General features: G+C 40.9%; 2 protein-coding genes across 4 annotated transcripts in view; one reads left to right on the forward strand and one right to left on the reverse strand.

Moving 5' to 3' along the window:
* The window catches only part of ANGPT2 (angiopoietin 2), a 51,388-nt gene extending 28,988 nt beyond the window's left edge, over positions 1-22,400 (reverse strand). For all 3 annotated transcript variants that reach the window (XM_012645878.1, XM_012645879.1, XM_012645880.1), the window contains exon 1: positions 21,644-22,400. In XM_012645878.1, coding sequence (XP_012501332.1) covers positions 21,644-21,931 — 288 coding nt within the window. In that variant the 5' untranslated portion in view covers positions 21,932-22,400. The remainder of the gene's footprint in view (positions 1-21,643) is intronic.
* Positions 1-23,639, forward strand: part of MCPH1 (microcephalin 1) — a 189,487-nt gene that overhangs the window by 115,279 nt on the left and 50,569 nt on the right. The gene's annotated exons all lie outside the window — the stretch shown is intronic.

Genomic DNA, 23,639 nt, shown 5'->3' on the forward strand with positions numbered 1-23,639 from the left:
TGCTCTCATCAAAGACACTGACTCATTTTGAGTTTCATTTTGGTACTGAAAACATTTTGTATTTCTTTCATTTCTTTTTAAATCTCCTGACACTGTAAGTGAAATTTCCTGTTTGCTTGGGATACTGAAATTCTGTAACCATTCTACATATATACCCTAGTAACAACAGGCAAAACATTTGCTCTTGTAATTACTTTGAAAACTTGAATGCAAGATTATTAAATCCAGGGATATTCTGTTTGGAAGGCTTTTGACCTAATGTTCTTGGTTCCCCGTCATGAGGAAACTCTGAAATATCATTTGAGGTCTCCGGACAGAAAAGTGGCAAAACTGGGCTTTCCTCCCCCTCCTTATAGAGTTTGGGTTTGGGTTTTTTTTTTTTTTCTTTTAATCTGGATATTTGCTGCCTAAGCAGTTGAGCACTCGGCCATATTTCATGACAGAGGCTGAGACTAGAGGGGAAAGGACCAGGAGATGTGTGACTTGGGCAAACCTGTGTCCTCTCAACCCACTGGCAGGAGCCTGGGGTAGGTGCGTTACCCACAGGTGAGAGGTGGTGTTCAAATGCCCTGTGAGCTGGGAGTAAGTTTTTCCCTGTTTTCTCTTTGTAATCATACCAGCCTTGAATTTACAGAACCTAGGAAAGCCCCTGTCCATGCTCCCTGCCTTCCATTGACTCTTCTGACAGCTCTGGCCCTTTCTTTCCACATTCCACTTAACGCCCTGTGGAAACAGGCCCCTGGCCCCGGTTCCCCAGGTGGTTCCAGTGACTTCTCTTCATAAGCAAACCTGCCTTCATCCCCCTAAACACGTCGACCCCACTCACATAGGGCCTTTCAAGCACTTCGTATAACTAATTTGTTCTGGTCTACTCTTTTTACTTTTTGTCTGTTGATTTGAGTGAGTTTCTGATACTGTATCTAAATAACCAAGTCCTTTCCTCCTGTCCCTGCTGTAAAGAGACTAAGAGTTCACTTGTTGACCACTGTAAACTCAAAGATGTTGGGGGGCATAGGACTGCAGGCCTCGGCTGGTGCATTCTGAAGTTACTAGTCTGTCCCCCTCCTCCTGTGACAGATACAACCAACAATAATTTGAGTCTATCAGTGCATCTGTGCTCTTCACATCTTGTCTAGTTTGCTCTTATTTGCGAGTCTAACCACATATTCCTTTCATGATTTAGTTGGGGGGTGTTTTTCACATGCACTCATCTATTTTGTGTGCTCCTCATACCATTACTCCAAAATCTAAGAAGGAAATATGTTTTTCCCTCAAAATGTTTCAGTCATTTTCTACTGAAAAAGTGGCTATTTTTCATCAACAGCAGCCATTTGAAATATGTGTAGGTTTAAAAAGAGTAGCATAGAAACCTCATATAAATTTGCTTGGGCTTTTCATATGGCAAAAGGCGTCACACTGCACACATGGGTGTCTCCTGGAGGGCCCATAGGGTGCATATCTATGTACCCACATGTCTGTCAGGGCTCAGGCTCACAGCACCTTACAGATGCTGACACTTACAGATGTCTGCTTGTATATCAGGAGCAAATAAAATGCAGCAGACATTGTAAGGTCATTTATGCATTTATGTACAGTAAGAATAGGTAAAGCTGGTTACAGTTTTACTATCTGTGTGTGTGTGTGTGTGTGTGTGTGTGTGTCTGCTGTCTGTCTGTCTGTCTATCATCTCACTGGATTCTCACACTGCCTTAGCCTGGGTTTCCCCAAACCCAGAGCCAGAGACAAAGGCAGGCATGCAGGAAGTTTATTTAGGAAGTGGTCCCAGAGCAGTGGTAGGGGACAGGCGAGGGAGGCCAGTTCACACATGTGGCCTCAGTCAGCCTCATGGTGGCGGCTGTCAGGAGGGCCCATAGGATCCTGTATCTCAGAACTGCCCACCTGGGGTGGGAAAGAGAACTCCCATCCTTCAGTGGGCACGGACAGCCCGGTGGGCACTAACTCTCCACGTTTGGGGGTTGTGCTTGCAGGTGTGCTGAGGAGGTTCCTGAGGGGGTCCCAGGCCTCTTGGAGTGGTGGTCTCACTGGGCAGGGAGCTGGGGTCTGTGGGAGGCCCAAGGCAGGGCCTGTGCCTGGGATGGCAGGAGGAGGGGGTACAGCACGGAGGATTCCAAGTAGCAGCAGTGGACTTCCCTGGCATAGTGGGGGGCCCATGGAGCCCCTTCTGTGAAGGATAAAAGCAGAGCTCAGAGAGCTTCCATGCCTCACCCCAAGTCCTGTGGACCCTAGTGTGTGGGATATGGTGGACAGGCTAAGAGGAGCGATGTCGGGACCCACATGGAATGAGAGCTTGTGTTTGTAGCTGCAGTCAGCAGTTTTCTGCAGTGGGTGTGTTGGACTGGAGACTATGGCAAAAACAATGTTTTAAAGAAGACAGCATTTCTAGTAGACTGGGGAAAGAGCAAGGTTGCAGACAGGAAACCGAGGCTGAAATCACCCTCTGAGGAAGATAGAACATGAGCTTGGCAAGGCTGTCACAGCAAAGCCATTGAGGAGAAATTCACTTTAACCTCAGCAAATACTTGATTACATGTAAGATACTCTGCAGACTTCTGCCATTTGTCTGTTTCTTGGGATATTTTGTTAAATTCTTAGCTTAGAATTCTGGTCCCCAACCCCCGGGGCCACAGTCTGTGGCCTGTTAGGAAACTGCTGCATCACCGCCTGAGCTACTCTCCCACCCCCACCCCTGGTCCGTGCAAAAATTGTCTTCCGTGAAACCAGTCCCTGGTGCCAAAAAGGTTGGGGACCACTGCCTTAGAAGATATGAGTAGTGTTTCATATAGTGATAGAAAGAAAATATAAAACTACTCTCCTTTTAAATGCACTGAATGATAAATGGTTACAAATAGAAGCAGTTGAAATTCAGATCTCAGAATGAGATTGATGAATTTGGGCTACAGTATACTAGATGTTTCTTTTTTTCTAATGAAACTAAAGTGTTCTTACCCTTCTGAATTTAATGTATACTGAAAGGAAAAAAATAAAGTGAGCAAATATCTTAGTGTCTTTCTATGCCAGATAGAATCTTTGAAACATGTGTATCTATAGATACGTATGCATACATATGGCTATGCTTGTGACGGGTGTGTGTGTGTATCTTTTTCACTTCTCTGTGGAATAATAGCCATTAGAAGCTTTGGTGGAGGTTGGGGGAGGCTGTAGAAACCAGGAATATTGTTGAACTGTCATTGTATGAATGAGGATGCTAGGCCCTGGGCAGCACTGCTAGCTGGTAGCATAGTATAAATTAGAACCTGGTCTCCTAATGCTTCCTCCAATACACTGACTGCTATACTGATATCCCTGTACTTACCTTAAAAAGTTTCTGCTGTCTCTTTCTGTGTTATGTAGGTTTGCTAAAATCTTGGATGAACCTCTGTGAAAAAAGTAGTGTGATCCTCTTTGAAGCAGGTTATTTTTTTTATAAAAAAACTGAATGTACCCAGTCACAATGACTATTGTAGATGGCTAAAAGAGGGAAAAGGCTAAAGAAATTTAAATGATTTTTTTCTAGAAGGCACTTTCAAGGCAAGCTAGTTTTTGCTGTCCTTCATAGGGACAGCAGGAAGCTTATGTTGTTTCTGTTTAAACAGGGAGGGGATTGGCCTTGGGAGCATAGATGGGAATGCTTGAGAAATCTCAACTGGGCGTGCCTGCCTGCTGGGTCCTGCTGCCTCGGGACAGACCCCCCCAGCTGAGACTCACTGCTGCTTCTCCTTCTCCTCTTTCCGCTAGCACCCAAAAAGTGGAAAGAATTCCAGTGGATAGAATTTTTGAGATAATATTGGAAGATGCTCAAAATACACAGGCTTAATTCACATGAAACTCAGTGGGAGCGCACGCCACATTTTGTATACGAAGAAGATGTACTACTGACCTGCCGTCGACAAATGTGTTTTAACAGTTCCTTTCCCAGCGTGGGTGATAGCTCTGCTCTGAACTGTTCATATTCTCTTCCCTGAGCACCCTTCTCTCTACGTTACCCAGGGTTAGAGTGAACACACACAACATACACTTGCATATTCTCCAGCGATGAGAGATTCCCGCGGGCAGAGTGCACCGTCGGGCGCTATGGGTGGTGGGAGCACCCGAGCCTTGCAAGCCTCGTGCTCTGCGGAGTAAAGCTGCCAACCCTCAGTGAGAGTCGCTGCGGTGTAAGGCCAGTAGATTTTTAGGCAAGAAATATAATCTTTGCATTTTGATTTTCATGTGCATAAAGCTGTAGGTGTAGCTTTTTTATTTTTTTATAACCACTAAAGAGCATGTTTTTCTGAACTATTTAGGAGGGAAAATTTACCCCTTCTATTCAATTAGATTTTCTGTCCTTTGACCTCTGGTTCAGTTGCCATTCTCCTAAGCATTTAAAGCTACAAGCTTTTTCTTATTTCCATATTTATTTACATAATTTCAGTCCTCTTCTGTGCACATACTTTAAGGAATTGTACATCTGACTGTGTTTTGCAGAAGCTAAAAGTGACCAATTTTTTTAACTCACATTAGAAACATGAATTTTTCATTTAACAAGGCTATGTTGTGCACATTAATCTTTAAAGTTGTAATATATTTTTAAGCATTTTAACAAACTTATTTTAAATCAGATCAGCAGTAGAATTTTTTTAAAATAAGAAGCAAAGGCAAAGCAATATTCAATACCCAAATTATGTGGCAAGACATAGAATAGTATGACTTTTTGTTTTCTACTTATAACTCTTATCTTCATTTCTTGATCTGAAATTTGACAGTGTTCACCCTTGGAAGTTCTGATAGTTAAGCTAGGACCACGTTCATTTTGGAAGGCCACAGAAAAGCCCATAAGCATGTTCTACTTCTGTCTGTGGCTCTCCGTCCAGCAAAAATGTTCTGAAAACCACATGTGCTGTGTTCCGTGATGACTGTTGTTCGACTCCACTGAAAAGAGACTGGGAACTGCCAATGGTGATTATGACTTTGGGCAAATCATCCAGCTTCTATAATAATTATGTCTTTCAAGGCCTCCTGACCCAAAATGACAGAGTGTTTTACTACAAAATATATGTTGTATCAAACTTCTTTTTACAGAATACCAGTTCTAGGGATGGTGTTGTTTCTAACTCATTTTCAGAGGGAGTTTATCAAATTTTTGTCTCAGGGTTGTGTCATTCATATATTGAAGAGGAGGGGATCACTTTCTGTCCGACGTTTGAGTAGGAACAGATGCGCAGCATTTGGCCGTAAAATGAACATGTCCAGTGGCATTTAAAACACACTTTCTTTTATTTGTATAAGATTAGTTACTTATCCTAAAGTAATTTTTGCATAAAATCACACTCTGAGAAGGAATTCATTTAAATAAAGGCATACAGATGGCATTTAGAGTTACACTTTGTTGAAAAGAACCTTTCTTATATACTAACTTGCTATATATAACATCTGTTGAACTGCCCAAATCGGGAGGAATTGAAATAATGTTTTGTGGCCTATTATATGATTCCAAATTGAACCTGCTAAATAACATACTTTTTGCTAGTTCTTTTCTCACAATAGAATCGTTATTTTGATTTGTAAATGTTGCTCCTGGGAGACTGAGGTGATGTGCTAACGCCTGGCAATTCAGCTTTCGAAAATGACATAATAGGTTGCTATTCAAATTAAACGCAGTCACAGACTTCACATTGAGCTAAAGAAGCCACGCAGGAGTACTTATTGTATTGTATGATCTCACGTACATAAAGTTTAAGAATAGATCAAACTTATGATGGTGGTAGAAGTCAGAGTAATGACTTTCAGGTGGGAGGAGTTTGGGGGCTGCAAGAGAGGTTATTAATTGAGACGGGCCCTGAGGGAGCTTCTAGGGTGCTGAAAATGTTTTATATGTCTTGATCTCGGTGCCAGTTAAATGAGTGGATTCGTATTTTAAAAGTTTGTCAAGCTATAAATTTAAGGTTGGTACACTTCACACATTTCCTGTGTTTTATATCTTAATAAAAAGATTTTTTAAAGAAGAAAATATCTAAAAATGAAATGCTTGACAAATTTGGCTGTGACACTATGACCCTAATTACTATGGGTGACTTTGTCTCTGTCTGCAGCTTTCATCTGGAAGTATCTAAGTAATGCCTAAAGAAATGGACTTTGGAAAAGTAACTTTAAAGTGACTATCTGCAGAGAACTGTGGATTAAACCATTCCAGCTGCCCGAAAGAGGGTTAAAAGTATTCAGTTAGGTAAACTGGTAATTTAACATTCCAAAACAGATTCTTCCCAGATCGAGCATAAAAGGCATTTGCTCTTGGAAGACCAAGAAAGAATTTATGCAGTTCCCATTAGTCTAAAAATAAATAATAAATAAATAAATGTCTGAGTCATATATTGCATCTTGTTGGAGTTCAGTGGCTTCAGTGTAGGAAGAAAATGACTTCTGCTATGGGTAATTGTTCTACATCTTGCCCATTGGAATGAATACAGAATTGCTCTGAAAAAAGTGAAATAAATGAGTTCATTAAATGTAATTCTGCTTGGAGTTACTCCAATGCAAATGTTTCTTACTTTTGAGGAACAGTATAAAAACCTGAATAAAATAGCTTTATTTGTGTTGCATTAAGTTGGGAAAGAAGTTGCATTTGTGATTTTTGAAGGTGGTACTGAGTCATCGTTAAGGTTTGGGAATTAAACGCACCTGGTGTGGATCCCGGCTCAGCTCCTTAGGAGTTACTGGCTCAACACTTTTAAACCTCACATTTCTCGTTGGTAAAATGGGTACATAAATGCCTACTGTGCTTTGTTAGTGTGAAAATTAAATGGGAAAAATTAGCACGGTTCCCAAACTGTGTACTGAGGCATCCTGGGTCCCTGCAGCAAACTCAAAGGAGCAATGGGAGATAGTTTAATCATTCAAGGCAAACCCAACAATACTCAACGTCTGTCAGCCACCAGAATAATAGCTTGAAGTAGCTCACAGTTTCAACACTATTAGATTGTGCCCCTGTGCAACACTGGGCTTTTGGTAGTTGCTGTTGTAAAAAGCAAGTACTACAGGAAAGTCAGCGTGGAGCTTGAAGCATGTGGGGGTGGCAGTGTCCAATCTGATCCAAAGACTGAGAAGCTGGACAGTGCCTACCTGGCAACTATAGTCCATTCACAAGTCACTGGGGTTACTTCAGAAAAAAATAAAGTATCATTTATTTCTCCCAATTTATATGTATTCGTGTTTCAAATTGGCTACTAAAATTGTCAGAACATAAATACTAAGTTGTTTGAACCTAACTACTTAGTAAATGTTAACTATCAGGTGTCTCTGTTGGCCTGGAGGTGCTGTAAAAAAATCATTAATGCAACACTAAGGGTGCAGTGATCTGAGAAAGTTCGAGAACATCTTGCATAGAACCTTGCATTTGGGAGGATGGAAACCCAATCTACCCTCTTCCTCCCCTTGCCCCAATCCAGATATTGTCTTTAATTTTAATCTCTGATTTGATGTGCTTATTGGAAAATTAATAAATGAAAAAGAATAAATTGGATAAGATCTTCAGTAAGACATATACCTCAACGTTTTCCTAACTTCTGAAACCATTAAGAAAAACAACCATGTTCCTTGCAAGCCAGTTGGCTGACACTGTGTCTCTTTTAGGCAAACAGCTTTTATAAGCACAGCGGACCTCAGGAGAAACATTCTGAGAGCCACATGCAAGTGTTCCGTGGGATGTCATGGTTGCCTCCAGGCGAATGCATTTTTGGAGGTGTAGTGGCAGTGCAGGATGGTGCCAGTTTTACAAAAGTTTTGTGGCCCATTTCTGCTTGTAATTTATGGTTTGCACGCTTGCCATCCTCACTTGTTCTAAGATGAACTAGTTTTATAACATTGTTATACAGAAAAGCCAAATGTACTTGAACACCACAGCAATTTGGGAAGTAAATGTCCAGTGTGATTCTCCAAATGCTTGTGGTGAAAGTACAAGAGACTTGAATCATTTTCCCATAATTAGTTTTAGTTCTGGAGGTCTGCCCCTCTCCCTAACCCGCTTGCTTTGCATTGCACGTCTATTGCAATGGAAGCGCGTGGAAAATTCCTATCCCCTTTCACTCCACTGCAAGAGTTATAAAAAGCATGCCATTCAGAACTGACTTTTTATTCTGCGTGCTTGAATTTTTACTCACAACTTGAAGGGGGAAAAAAGTCATTTCAAGAGATATTTCTCTATTTATCAATGGGTGAGGGGGCCACAGCACCACTTTGGGCCACCGCAGAATGGCTGGCCCCGTTGGCTTGCTTCATCCTCAGGGGGTGACAAGACAACCGGCAGCACCTCTTTCTCAGAGCCACAGTGACACTTGAGAGTCCCATCTGACTGCCCCAGGCAGTGGGAACAGAAGCTCACATGCCGGTGGGAATCGGCTGCTGAGCACAGGAAGAAGGCAGCAGCGGCAGAGGGTTTCCTATTGTTGGGTTGGTTTGTTTGTTTCAATCAAAATATGAGTCATCTTACCCCCATTTTTTGTTTTAAACCAAAACTCACTGTGGTTACTTCTCTAATTTGGTCTTGACTCCTGCAAACCAGTTTAATTTTATCAGTGGTAGTACATTCTTGAACGCTTTTCTCAGTTGAAGAAATTTAGTTTCAAATTGAAGTGGTCCAAGTGCCAGCTTAAACTTTGCGGTTTAGTGTCTTTATTGAATCCCCCTGGCGGAAGGACCTACACTGGAGTTTTGGCTGCTCTTTGAGAGTCAAATTATGAGTAGTTGGTTCCACTGGAATTTGTCCCCCTCCTGGAGTGGCGTCAGGAGGCCAAGGCCAGAACATACATGAAGGCTGTGTCCCGACGCCTTCCTGCACCCTGGCTGCTTCCAGGTGGTGTGTGATGACCTGGGGCACTCTTGTGCTCGTCCCGACCCCCAGCCGTTAGTCCCCTACAGCTTGCAGGCCTTTCAGGGAAAAGTCCACCTCACCTAGGAAACCTCCTAGAAGTGGTAGTGGCCAACTCGAAATTGCGATTTGAATCCTCATCTTCATCATCATCCCAGCGGCCCCCAACTCTGCTTCGGCTGACTGGAGGAGAGCTCTGGGCTGCTCATGGCCCCCTTACCGTGAACTTCAGTGGTCCCAGTAACTACTCAGGAAGCAAGATCAGGCCATTGAGAGAGGGGGTGAGAGGCTTTCATAACAATGACTGTAAGTCGTACAAGTTGAGGCTTAATACTATGTAGAAAGATTCGAAAAAGAATCAATCTTTTTTGATGCTCACAGAAGCAAGCTGTCATCTGTCCCCTTTCTTTCCCATTGAATGTTGACAAAGTCTGTCTGTCTTTAGTCATCTGTTGTGCTTCAATATCTCCTTGTTTGCCTCCACTTGTAACCTGAGGGGAATTATGTTTGACCAGTACTTAAAGTTAATGAAACAATCTATTTCTCAAAAGTTTGTTCTGGGCACCTCAGGAATAATCACCAAGACAACTCCAATAAATTTTCTGAAGAGTGGATTTCATTAGAAAGTAGGTTAGTCTTGGTACTCACACAAGGCAACTTTAAGTCAATCCAACTATATAGATTTCAAAGATAGCAGTACAAGAAAAACTCTACATGGGTTTGTACAATTAAGTTTTCAAGCATTGACCTTCGTAAAAGACCACGAATGTCAGTCTGCCATGGATACGTAAATCGTGTTGTACAAACACCACACAGTAATGGGAGAGAGGAAATTTTATTATAACATGCAAAACAGCATGGATAAGTCACAGAAATAATAAAGCAGGCCAAAAAAGAATATGTGCTGTACTGTTCCAATTATATGAAGCTCAAAACTTAGCAAAATTAACCTACGTGGGGTGATAGCGTCGGGGTCAGCCTGGGGGAGCTGCCTGCGGTGCGGAAGACCTTCTGTGTCTCGAGCTGGGTGGTCATCACACAGGTGCGTGCAGATGTAAAAGTTCGTCAGGTTGTACACGTACAATCTGTGAATTTTATCCTGTGTACCTCTGGGTTCTGTAAGCAGAGACCTCACAGCACAGAGTTGGAGGCACAGCTATGCCAGCAGTTGGGCCCATACAAAGGCTGGGGTGGGACTTGCCCAGGGGAGTGTTTGGGGAGCTGGGGGCTGTATGCAGTGGAGTAAGTTACTGCTCTTCATGGCCTATTGTGCTTGCCCTTTATTCCTCCACTGAATGCCGTCTTTGAAAGAGTTACATTTCGGTTTTATACCAACTAACATGCTTATTCATGAATCCCTCCCCAACCCTGAAGGCCTGTGCCCTGTCTCCACATGTAACTGCTGCCATGGCTGCTGAATGCATGGTGTCTCGTGACTGCAAAGGGTAGCAGCTACCACCGACACTTCACCAGAGCTGCAGCTGTATGGAGATTTAACTCACTGGGTCTTCCGCGTTCTGCTTCTCCATCTAGGGTCCATCTCTGGGAGTGAAGAAGCACAGCTGGGGGACGGGTGGACGCTGCCACCAACCGCAGGGCTTTGACGCTGACAAATGGGTAGAATCCTGGCTCAGCAGGCTACTGCCTCCAGGACCAAGTCACTCAGCATCCCAGCACTTGTTAACCTTTCCTCAGGGGTAAAATGGGAATGCTCGTATCTACCAATGTTGGTCTTCTCGGCACTTCCCAAATTGCCCGTATCTGTCCTCTCACCCAGGGTGACGGGGGTGCTTCCCATGTGACAGTTGTGCGCAGAGTAGAGTGGCCGGTGCTGGAGGTGAAGTCTGTCAGCTCTCCTGATCCACACAAAAGGAGATACGGATTTTTGGTCTCAATCTTCTGAAAATCTGTTTTATTGTAAGAAGCTCTGAAAGGAAGAAACTTTATTGTCGTTTTGCTGTGTACTTTCTAACAGCTCTCTGAGCTTGAGTTTCTTATCTATAAAGGAAGAAGAGAGCATCTACCTTAAACGGGCTGTTGCGAAATTAAATGAGACAGCGCAGCCACAAGTGTGCACCTGATAATGCCGGTGAGGTGGACAGAGAAAGGGTTGCAATTGAGTAGGGAGAGTTAGTTTTTCACTAATGAAATAATTTTTCCTTTTTTCCTTTCTCACCCGAGACTATTTTGATGGTAGTAGCATTTTGGGGTAAAGAAGCAAAAAGGAAGAATGGCATGCCATCAGTTACTCCTACAGCGTGGCTATGAAACCTTCATGGCCTGGGACAGGCTGGTCATGTGCCATATAATTATGTAATTACATGTATTATAGATTGTCCAATTAAAGAAAAAGTAAGTCTGGGTTTATTATGTTTGTTATTACCCAGAAGAGAACCATACCGTATCTGAAAATACGGACAATTAATTATACATCACAAAATAACCAGTTGTTATTTGAGGGGATGATGTTCTGATTAGCCATGATTTTTTAACTTGTATCCTTTTTTATCCCAGCCATCACCATTTTACAGAACATGTCGCTGATTCAGTTAAAAATGACTCTAGTCAGGAATTCCTGTTATTAACACTTTATGATGTTAAGGTTGGATAAGTCTTTTTTTTTCCCAGAAATTTAAGAATATCTTCCTTAATATTCAAAAATAGTACGGAATTTTATGCACACATTCCAAATGTTAAGCATAGATAATTAGCTTGTGGTCAGAATCTGATGGTCTTATGTTATTCAGCAAAATATAATAACATTCTCTCTAGCAGCATTTTTGCACCAGAATTTCCCATTAAAAAGACCAGTTTGTTTAGAGAGTTTTTAAGCCACATCTGTATGTAATAATTTTTGAAGATTCTAAAGAATAGTCTAATAAAACTCAAAGTAATACCTCAGCTATCTTCAGACTAATGTTTATAATTATCCAAGAATTGATATCATCTGTTAATTCCAGAAATCTAATGGCAGAAAAAGTATTGTCAGGAACCCAGAGAAAATCAGAGGAAATGGAACCTCTTAGGAATTCTGAATCTTTTCCACCAAGATATGCCGCTCGACTGGTTTAACCCCAACATGCTTTCTCAGAAGGTAGTTTGGGGTTACCTTGTGATATTCATTTAGTTCCTGACTTCTGCTATATAAAAACAACATGTCAAAGAGCAGCATTGCTTATAAGTCACTGAAACCTAAACTAATGGAAATACATTTCATGATAAGGTGAGACCATTTTTAATGGGGTTGCTGCAGGCCGCTGCATATCACCTGTGAGCGTGGTAGGAGTGCGGGCAGGGTGAGTTGGAAATTGAAGTCCTGATGGACAGTTCTGGAGCACAAGTTCTACAGAGAGGCTCCTGTGATATACAGAATAAAGATATTTTACGTGCTCATTTACAATTGTCCTTTTTGGTGTTGGAAGGGAATTCATTATCTTACAGAGCTCAGATGTGCTTTGAGGTATATAACTCAGAAGGTATAGAAGTAAGATCATTTAACCCGATAAGAGTGAGTGGAATTATAATCTTTAAGGTGAGATATAGTACTGATCTTGATAAGTGTGTTTCTGATATTATTACAATTAATTATAATCATAGTCCCTGCAACTGTGTAGAATCTTACATTTCCAACATACTTTAACATCTGTCGTCTTATTTGAAGCACAATAATCCCACCAGGTCACTGATGTAGCTCAGACAGCCTGTGTCATTTCTGAAGATGTACAATGATGATTTTGGCCAGTTAACTTAGTCAAATAGTGCAAAGGGTCACTAAACAAACGCTGTACAGTTATTCCTGCTTTAAAAAATGTCATTTACTAAGTGAAAGAAGACAATATGAAAAGGCTACATACTGTATGATTCCAACAATATGATATTCTGGAAAAAGCAAAATTATGAAGACAGTGAATGGATCAGGGGTTGACAGGTGTCACTGGGGAGGGAGGATGCAGGCAGAGCACAGAGGATTTGCAGGGCAGTGAAACTACTCTGTGTGATGCTGTAACGGTGGATACAGGTCATTATACATTTGTCCAAACCCACAGAATGCACAACACCAAGAGTGACCCCAAATGTAAACTATGGATTTGGGGGCATAATGATGTTAATGTAGGTTCATCTATCATAACAAATGTACCTCTCTGATGCAGGGTGTTGATAATGGGGTAGGCTGTGTGTGTGTAGGGGCAGGAACTGTATGGGAAATCTCTGTCCTTTCCTCTTAATTTTACTATAAACCCAAAACTGCTCTTAAAAAAAGTCTTTTTTTTTTTTATTAAGGTCATTTATTACATATAAAAAGGAGCAAATAAAACAACAACAAAATTTTATTCTGTAGCTTCAGATCGCACCAGTGAACCTAACCAGCTCTCACTAGGGCCTTCCTGTGGTGATATATTAATAGTTAAAAGTGCAGATGCTGACACCGTAGAAAATAATTCCAAAGGCATGCTGGTCTCATGATCATAGCATCAACTTCGTATGTAATTGTGCTTTTTAAAAATATTTAGATGAGCCTGAATCTGATCACGTCCAAGACCTCTGTTCATTTGGTGTAGAATGCCTTTATTCAAACTGTGGGAGAGAACACACAAATACCACCCCCTTTGCTCTAGTTTGGCTAAATTCCTGAGGCTGGCTTGGACCAGAAACGAAATCCCCGAAATGATCTCAATTTTTTCACCTCTTCCTTTTTCCTTCTGGTTGGTGGTCTTGAGGGCCTCAGAGACCCCTCAGGCAGAGGAGAATGGGCACCTTCCCAGTTCCCTTTCAGCACATCTCTGAACTGAGTGGCTAACGTTGGACTAACTGTCCTCATGAAGTTGCACGGGACTCAGCCAGTGATACCGAGAGCATGGCCACCTGGCTGTGGGTTCACAAATAAGACAATTTCTGACATTTTTTTTCCTTTTGCTGTTGAATGCAAAATATGTGTAGATAACCAAAGCAAAAATCTTCCATGTGTAGCATGTTCAGTCGATACTGATTGTTAGTGACATACAGCGGCAAACCCACAGTTCAGGTTTAACCTCTATCCCTGGAATTTGCTGGAACAATCATAATGAGGGTGCTAATGTACATCCTAGCACTTATCTTAAGACAGGGAGATATAGGTTGTATCAAATAGTCAACTATCCTTAGTCTTATCACCAAACTAATCACTGATTAAGCCACCTGGCTAGCCCACCTCAAGTCAACAAGAGTGTTGACATGCCAGCAAGTGTTGACAAATGCCCAGTGGGACAGACTATGACAAAGGTGAGGAATGGAAAGGCTGGCTGCCTGCTTTCTTTTACGACTGTTCCTATTCTCTCCCCAAAAGGTCAATAATGATTATACTTATTCAACACACAGAAAATGATGCATTCTCTACAAGACTGCGTCAATGTGATAAAATAATCTATTTCCTAAGACCTCTATACCTTAGTATCTCTTCCCTTAAAAAAAAAAACCCCATTGTCCATAAAAATTCCAAAATTACATATTAAAAATGACACATTTGCAATGTATATATTTTAATTTGGTTGATTTTTTAACATTAAATTTTGACTATAAAGACTTTAGAGTGTTAAGTTGGCAGGTTAACATAAAGATTTCAAAACTGATTCCCAGACATGTGAAAAATTGTTCAAAGGGAGAACTGAGGCTGATTTTGGAGCAAAGTAATTACCATCAGAGCAGCCCTATGGAGGGGGAGGGTCGACTGAGGTTTTAACTAGGTTCTAGTTGAATTGCAAAGATAATGGTTTTAGCTAGTGGCAGGAGTGATGCTGGTAAAAGGATTAGGTCCACTTCTCAGGAGATTTTTAATAGGTTTCACATCTTTTGTCAACTGGTGCAAGCCAGGAGTAGGACAAAAAGAAAGGTGATTTCATGGGGAAATATCTAATTAAAATATTAATTCAAAGACGGCCGGCTAGCACACCCGACCTGCAGCCCAAGTGGTGGAAGGCAGAGTTCCTTCCCTCATTTTTAAACCCCATGTAATATAGTCACTTAAATCCCAATAAATTGTTGAAATTTTTATTCTAAAACATTATCCATGAATTTTTTTTACTGTTTCTATTTACATCAAATCATTTGGCTTTACATCATTTTCTCATTTTAAACATTAATATAATGCCAGTGCCCAGCCATTTTTGGCAATCCCATCTATAGAATGCTAGGTGGATGGTTCTCTTAAGTAGTCTCTAAACTCTAATAGCGGAAGGCCACTCAGTACTTTTCCGAGACTGAATTTTATTGGCCTAATTTTCAAGTGGTATACTGTGAAATTCAGTATTTCACTCTCTGTCAACTTCCAGAAAAAGGCTGTAACTAGACGTATGGTTTGTTAACAGTTCTCATGTATACTTCCTCTTGGTTATCATGTAATTTGTTTTCACCTTTCTCATCTACAAAGTAGAATTTCATGTCATTACTTTATACACAAGATATTCCCAGTTGCTTTTTTCGTTTTCTTACCACCTTTGGCACCATCCTCACACAGAAAGGTTGGCATATCTCACACCTGTCTGCACTTGATAATTAAAGTTGGGCACTCAGGAGCCAGCACCTGCCAAGCCTGCCGGAGCAACCTGCTGTTCCAGGTGCTAATGCAGGCTCTGGAACACCTGTCCTTGTCTGAAGACTGGAGTCATAGGTGGTGAGAACTGCTTCCATTACTGAGTCCAAGTGTCAACCAGTTACTTAACCTCTCAGGCTCACTTCTTTATTTTTTAATAAAAATAAATTATTGGACAGGTAATTTAAAATAAGTACTATATAGTATTACAGTATATACAACATGTTTAAAAATAATTATTCGTGTATAGACACACACATATGCATTCAATATTAAGAATGGTTATTTTGGAATGGTAGAATTATATACATAGTATTTCTTTTTTGTACATTCTTTGTATACTTTATTTTCTACAATAACCATGTATTACTCGGGTAATCAGGAAAAACGGCCATCTAGAAACAGTTAATTGATTTTCCTTTTACAAAAGGGTTTCCATGCAGTGACCGAAGGGTTTAACATTGCCCCACCCTGACAAAGCATGTCCCCCCTGCTCCCCAGGGCAAGACTCTTGGGCATTTTCTTCCCCCTCTGACTTATTCCTAGCACCCAGAACAAACACTGCCTGGACACGTGGAAGCCCTCAATAAATATTTTTTGAGCAAATAAATAAACTTTAATGGCTCCTGCTCTGAACTGCAAACCCCCCAGGAGGGGTGGGAGGGGCAGCGTGGTGTTCACTCACTCACATGAAGGAACTGAGAAATGATGTTGTGCTTCAGCACAAATCGTGTTCATTCACACTCCTCTCATAGTTTTCTGCAGCCCTCCCAGCCCCATGGAAAACTGCGCGCGTCAGAGGAGGGGATACGCATGCTCTCCCATGTTTGTTTTTCCTCTAGGTGATCGCTACGAGACTGCCAAAATGCAGAGCGCATTGATGTTATTGTGACCCATGCTTATAAGGGATTTAACAAAATAGACAGGATTGCCTCTACCATACCTGTGCTCTAGAGACACTTTCGGGGCGAAATGAGGTGAGGTGTGGCAAGTGCTTTAGAGTGATCCAGTACAACCCCTATTATGATGTTCCTATGAGTGGCTCTCGTTATATCAGAAGAATTTTTGAATAACTTAGGAGAAAATTCTCATTGGCGGATTCCTTCAAGTCAAGGTAGGATGTAGTGAAAACAGAATAGGCATCGGCTCCTTCAGTGGGCTCCATCTTATTAAGGTAGACCTCATCGGCTGGCCCAGTGACGCCTGCTTTAAAGTCTCCATTGCATAGAACAAATACCACTTTTATACATAGACAGAGAAAGAATAGTTTGCCTGCTGAGTTGTCATTGTCATTAATAAAAATATCCTGCAAATTTTGAGCACCTGATTTGAAAACATTCTGTACATGTTCATGATTCATTGTATGTACCCTCTCGATCTCAACGCAAAAAATCCACAAAGCTGCCCAGGCCCTGTTGTCATTGTGTGGCCAGATATGGAGGGATGTAAACAACTTCCCTTCATCCCTGTTAGTAGAATCACGCCCTGCACAGCCCCTTTCCCTCACCTCGACTGATGCCATCCCAGGTGGGGTCCCAGTGTCTCCAGGTCAGACACACACGTCCATATATTCTGCTACCTCAATCTTTCAAATATTGCTCTTTTTCCCTAAATAAAATGTTCTCTCCAATTTGTCATTTGTGATCCAAGAAAGATTCTGATCGTGTTACACCACCACTGCACATGTTTTAAGAAGGAAAGCTGTATGTTTCGATACTAAATTTGTCTCAATAAAGGGCTAGTATGAATCTATAGGGGCTGATCTTAGAGAAAAGGACTGAAGATTGGGAGGAGAATCTATTTCCTATTTTCTACCATTTTACTAATTTGACTTTTTTTTTTTTTTTTACCTTGCCCATAGCTTACTTTCATGATTTTTTTTAAGTTATCCACATGGTGGTAGGGTTGAATTGAACAGTTTTCAGGTACAAATATATAAAATTTCAGTTATTTTATGGATTAAAATAAGCATCACAGGCAGGCACAGCCCAAGCATCTGAACACCATTTATAAGATAATTATCCTCTTCAAGTTCCAATACAGTAACTGGCTTACAGATAAACTTTTGGATTGCAATCTGTTTGTCAACTGTCAAGAGCCATATTGATTAAAATCAACAGATGTTCGCATTTCAGTACTGAGGCCATGTGGATTATCTAGCGTCTCCTAAGGAAGATATTATGGATGTCCATTTCCTAGCTCTTGACTCTGCAAGCAAATAATCTTCTCCCCGTAGTGCGATACCTAAATAGTTAATCCAGTATGTCAGACAACCCCATTTAATATGCAGAGACTGCCTGAAAATAAACATATTATATGTAATATGTATCTATAGAGTAAACATTTATTACATTTATATACTGTGTATAGTAAGCATATATTGTACTACGTATTTCATTATAAAGTATACACTACTTGCACTTTTCAAAGGAATATTTTGTACCTCCCCTACCATAGTGAAACTTTGTTTCTTCATCCCTTACTATAACAATATTAATAGGTAATTAATATAATAGCAGTTATTTTCCTGCATTCTCAAAGAGGTTGATCAGTGTATCTGAATATACAAAATTTCCTTCTAATATTAAACGCAGTCATATTTCATGATGCAACATACAATCACTGGAGTACAGCAGTGGTTCTTCTCTCAGTACTACAGGAGACCAGTGGCTAGGAATATGATGGGATTTTTTCTTTCCTTTAATGAATCAATCTCTGGGGCTTGCGGGGGGGGGGGGGTTGTTTTTTTGTTTTTGTTTGGTTTTTTGATATACAGCCAAGGAGCATTTTACAGCCACATGTGATTAAACACACACACACACACACACACACACACACACACATACGCATAGTCCCTGGCTAGGGCGGGGTGGGGCTGGTGAGCTGAGCTGTCTTTGAGCCACTTGTGATCAGTTTTTCCCACTGACCGGAATTATGTTTCTACAAGCATAACTACATTGTTTCCTACACATAAATCAATGAGTGGTAGCTCTCATACTTTATTAAAGGGATGTATTGTTAACACTTTTAAAGAAAGGATTGCAATTCAAGTTTACAGTTTCCAGCCTGTACTTGTGTCATTTTAAAAAAAGATAAGATGGCAAAGGAAATGTTTGCATCAGTTTAATAGGCATTAGCTTTATTTTTCAAATCATTCTGTTTTAAAGTGTCTATAGGGTTTGCAGTTGCTTATAAATATCAGGCATCCAACATTGTGAAATAGTTGTTTACTTCCTTTCCATATTTCCTCTCATCAAAAAAAAAATCCATTTGGTCTTCTAGCAAAATACAATCCACTTTTCTTTGTTATTTGTGAGTTTTTATAAAGTGTATTTGTTTAATATCCCCCAGGACAGATGTTTAGAACAGTTGCAGGATTAGCAAGAGAAACGTGACATATAGTAGCCTCTCAGATCATCGTGGTGTGTTTGGTGTACTAACTATTATGAATTTATCTTATCCTTGTTTAGCCTCTACACAGCAAGTGAGCCTTCCCCAGTCCTGTTCCATTCATATTCCTCTGCATTCATTCAGAAGTCTGACACTTCCTTTGCCTGGCAGATTAAGTTGGCAGAGTGGGATCTTTTGATGATGTGCAAAACAGCTTTCTTAGACTAAGCTCCTTAGGCTATGCTAACCACTCAGAAGTTGAACTACTACTCATTTGCCCTAAAATTAACCAGAAGCTTGGTCTTATTTTCCTTTCTGACAAGTTTTTAAATTTCTTTAAAGCTTAAATAGTTTTTCTGGTGGGGTGTTTTGGTTGGTTTTTTTTTTTTTTTTTTTGTCTTTCATTTTTATTTGATCAGGGAGAGAAAGGAAGTATGGGGGGAAAAAACAGCCCAAAAGAAAATATGTAAAACAATGAAAAACATAGAATTGTGCTGCTTCTTTCTGTGCTAACCCATCAATAGGTGTTAAGTTGTGACGCTAATCCTTTATTATGTGGCTTATCTACCATTCCATTATCTATTATTTTCTTCATTTACTAGAAAAGCAGTGTTTATTATCACAGGTGACAAAACACAGAAGAGAAAACAAGCAGAGAGGTTACATCTAGTCACTTTAAGTGGGTTTCATATTTGCTTTTTTGCTTTCATTCCCAAGCCAGAAGCCCGTACACCGAGGGAGTGAGAGCACCAATTGCCTTTCTCAGGTGCACGTCCCTGAGATAGGCCAGGAAGAACAGGTGCTGAGCCCGTGAAAAGATAAACATTAAGTCACTCTTGGCAAAACAGAATTTAGCTAAAGAAGGACTCTTGAAAATACCGTTGTTCTACTACTGTTCAAATATTTACTAATTGAACCTGGAAGGAAGACATTTTGGTCACCTCATGTAGAATTCCTTGTCCTTCTCCATCTTTAAATGATGTCTCAAAGACCCAAGAGAAGGGGGTAGTTTAAGAAAGAAATGTGAGCTTTGCTTATGGGGTTTCAGGTATATCCAGTGTGGGCTTAATTAAGCAAATGCAATTTAGCAGTCTTTCATTTGGCAAAACATTCTTTTATGTGTCGTGAGTGTTTATTTTAGGAGATGACTTGCCGGTGGGGCAGATTAGAATGTTTACTACGCTGTGATTTTCATCCCTCACTGCGGCTCTGTTAGCTGTTACCCATGCCAGGGGTAGATACGGGGAGGCTGTTAAACCCGAACATGACAATTTACAAAGAAATAGGAAGTTTGAGTTAAGCAGATGTTTGGGATACAGTTTGCCTTCCACATATCCGAACCTGTGTTGCCGCATACTTTTGAAGCTTAGCATTATTATTTGCACATCTATGAATTATCGGAGGATTTTCAAAAGCACACTACAGTGACCCGGGAAAGGAGAGACATGTACTAGAAATTTAGCCAGGAGCTTATAAAGACATTGCTAATGACTCATATTACATTATCTGTATTTGACAGGTCTTTTTGGCAAGTTTTTATTGTTTTCTGTTCTTTGATTTGAAGCGGTCCCCCACCCCTTGTCACAATGAACGGTGGTGCTGGGAGCATTCATTCATTTAGGCGCACGGCTCAAGTAATAGTTCAGTCGCTTCCTCTCTGAAGGTAGGGAAGTTAATGAGAAACACAGATTAGGGTCCAAGCGCTATTCTGAGATTAAGATAAGGTGTTCTAACAAAAAGCTTATGGGGAAATGAAAGGTTGAGAAAATAATTATACTTTTGGGGCAGGGGAAGTGTTAAATGAGGCTCACTAACTTTTAAAATGTTTTATGTGGCTTTAAATAATCACGTTCTCTGCCATGTAAGCATTGTGAATGAATCGGTAATATTTACCGATCAATCTATTTACGCATCTTGTTTAAACATCCTTTAGAATATATGTATATGGTCCATATAAAGAAAATTCCAGGGTCATTTGGGGTTTTGTATGACTAGCTCCCATGTTTACATGTGAAAATGATCACTAGTGAAAGAAAAACAGTTTTCAATATCCTATTTTGGTCACACTCTCTATAAAAAGTCTATGAAACAGTGGAATCATCTTAGCCGGGAGAACAAACTGTCAGACCGTCCTGCCGTGGCATAACTTGAGCATAACCGTCCCACGTGGGGACGCGTTCAGAGCCAGCTGTTGGAACGGAGCACTGGGGCCACGGTGCTGCGTCCCTGCGGGGACTCGGGAAACGTGCCCTCGTCTCCAGATGGCAAGCCCTCCGGGGTAGAGCCCTGAGAGTCTGAGAAACATGAGGTCTGCTTTATTTAATTTCCTCTCATTTACCAAGAGTCACAATCTATTTCAGTAAATAAATTCAGGAAATTGGTAAAGCACTTCGCTCCATCCGCTGTGTACGGGTCCTAACATGGTTGTCACGTTCCTCCCAGCTCCCAGGCTGTTCACAGCCTCCCTCACTCGCCTGTGGCCAGCTTAGGACGCCCCTGGGAATGGATGCTGCTGAGCTTAAAGACATAAACAAACAGAACAGCACACGGTTCCGCAGAGCAGTGCGTTTCCTCTACTTTGTTAGTAAAGATTCCTAACTTTAGAGATTTTTCTATACTGATTCTGGCATTCTTTTCAAATAATCCTTTTCACTTTTCACCCTGGGATAAAATAACAGAAATGATCATTCATTCCAGGGTACAGCAACCAGCGCTCCAGCTCCAGTCCTTTTTACCCTTTTTTTTTTTTTTTTGGTTGTTAAAACCCAAGCTGCGAGCTGATCTAAGTAGCATCAGTTGTGCCCAGAATCAGACTGATTTTTTCCTACCTTCATCAGCCACTGCGTGTTGTTTTCCATGATGTTCTCCAGCACTTGCAGCCTCTGCACGGAGTCATCGTAATCCAGGGGCGCGTCCCTCTGCACGGCATTGGACACATAGGAGCTGGAGGAAGAGCGGCAGTTGTCCATCTCCGGCAAGAGGAACGTGTAGCTGCAGGAGCCGTGCTGGACCTGGTACTGCCTCTTCCCGATGCTGTCCATGCTCTTCCGAAAGTTACTGTAGGCTGCAGCCAAGACAAGATCACAGCTCAAAGTAAAGAAAACAATCTGCCACATTCTTTCTTTCTTCGGGTAATAAACCACCAGCTTAGCAAACCTCAAGGCACATTGGAGTCCAGAGTCCTGAGCTGCCGTCTGAAAGGCAGGGCTAAGCTGCCATGGCTGGGTCCATCGACGAAAGTCTTCTTTTTCCTCCCTTCCCAGTGGCAAACTTGGTTTTCAATGCTGCCTTTCCTCCCGGCATGCAGTGAACTGTCAGATTGCAGTGGGAAGAACTGTCCTGCTCACTCGGGAGGGCTGCATTGGCTTTACAGAGCAGCCTTCGTGCTCCTTTGTCTCTCTCACCTCCCAGACTCTACAGTGTCAGTATCCGAATCAATCACTTTCCTTTCCTTATATGATAAGTTGATAAGAGCAGCCAGACATGTGCAGCCAGCTGCTCCGCCCTCCTGGCTAACCCGTTATCTTCCTGTAGGGGGTCACTAGCCAGGCAACAGGAAAAATCAGCGCAGAATGCCTGCTGTCCAGCCAGGACTGTATATTGCAGAAACCCTCTGGGAAAAACTGATCAGTTACAGCACCCCTGGGCATTTCCTAGGCACCACCCTAATTAAGTATTTCCTAGAGAGAGCGGTTGGTCTCTTTTGTCTGAAACTGATTTCACAGTGCTAAGCTGGCAAAATATCTGAGGTAATAACTTTAATTTTAAAGTACAATGAAAGTTCCTGTTTTTTCCTTTAGGAATAAAAATACTACAAATATGTCAGGACTTTGGTTTATTTTTGTTATTGCAAATAAAGAGGAAGAAGTTTGGCTCTTGTAAACTCTGGGCCTTTGCATGGGGAAAAATAATTTCACTGGTATTATTTGATTTTTGAACTATTAGCTAAGTTACAAAAAAATTTTCATTTTAAGAGTTTGACAGGAAGATCTTGCTTTGTTAAATCACATTAGGAAGGTCAGTTTCTGAGCTCTGACATTTATTTTAAACAAAATAGCCACTTCAGTATTCAAAATAAACTCAAAATATACTGGACTGATTAACAATTCATTAAATTACTATGGAGAAATCAGAATTTAAATAAGTATTGAGAGAGGAACACAAACTTCTTTATACTATCAGGATTTGTCCAAATCTCATCATTTTGTAACGTATTCACAATTACATTAGTCCCACGCAGTGTTGGCAAATCACTTCTCCTTTTTAATTAAGCTCTAATGTCCTTATCTTTAAAATTCAGGGGTTGCACTAACTTCCAAGATCTTTCTACTTCAAGTCTATGGCTCTGTAAGTCCTACAACTTACTTCCTTTAACAACTAAAACTTAGCACTTCAGCGATTAACAATATGTTAACTCACCAGCCCAAGCGTACATAGGGAAAAAACTTACAGCCTTTGCTGTGATCTGTTTATCTCAGTGTACAAGATTTATTATTCCCAGTGAGTGTAGAATATCTGCTACACTGACTTAATGGACCACATCTACCCGTGAAAGCCAAGTATCAGTCTGTATTATGCAAGACCAACTTGCAGAGGATTAAAGAAATATGATTTTAATTCATAGGTGAATGTAGAATTTGTACCTCTAATTTTGTTTTCCTTAGATCTGTTTTCAGGAGACCTAATTAGACCTTTTAAAAACTTCATCCTGTCAATGGACTGATTTCCAAATTACTCTAGAACAGGGGTTCTTAACCTGAAGTGCATAGACAGAACTCAGGAGGCTCATGAGTTTGGATGGGAAAAAATATATATCTTTTTCAC

The sequence above is a fragment of the Propithecus coquereli genome, unplaced genomic scaffold (genome assembly GCF_000956105.1).
Source record: "Propithecus coquereli isolate 6110/MARCELLA unplaced genomic scaffold, Pcoq_1.0 Scaffold238, whole genome shotgun sequence".
In the NCBI taxonomy this organism is placed as follows: Eukaryota; Metazoa; Chordata; class Mammalia; order Primates; family Indriidae; genus Propithecus; species Propithecus coquereli.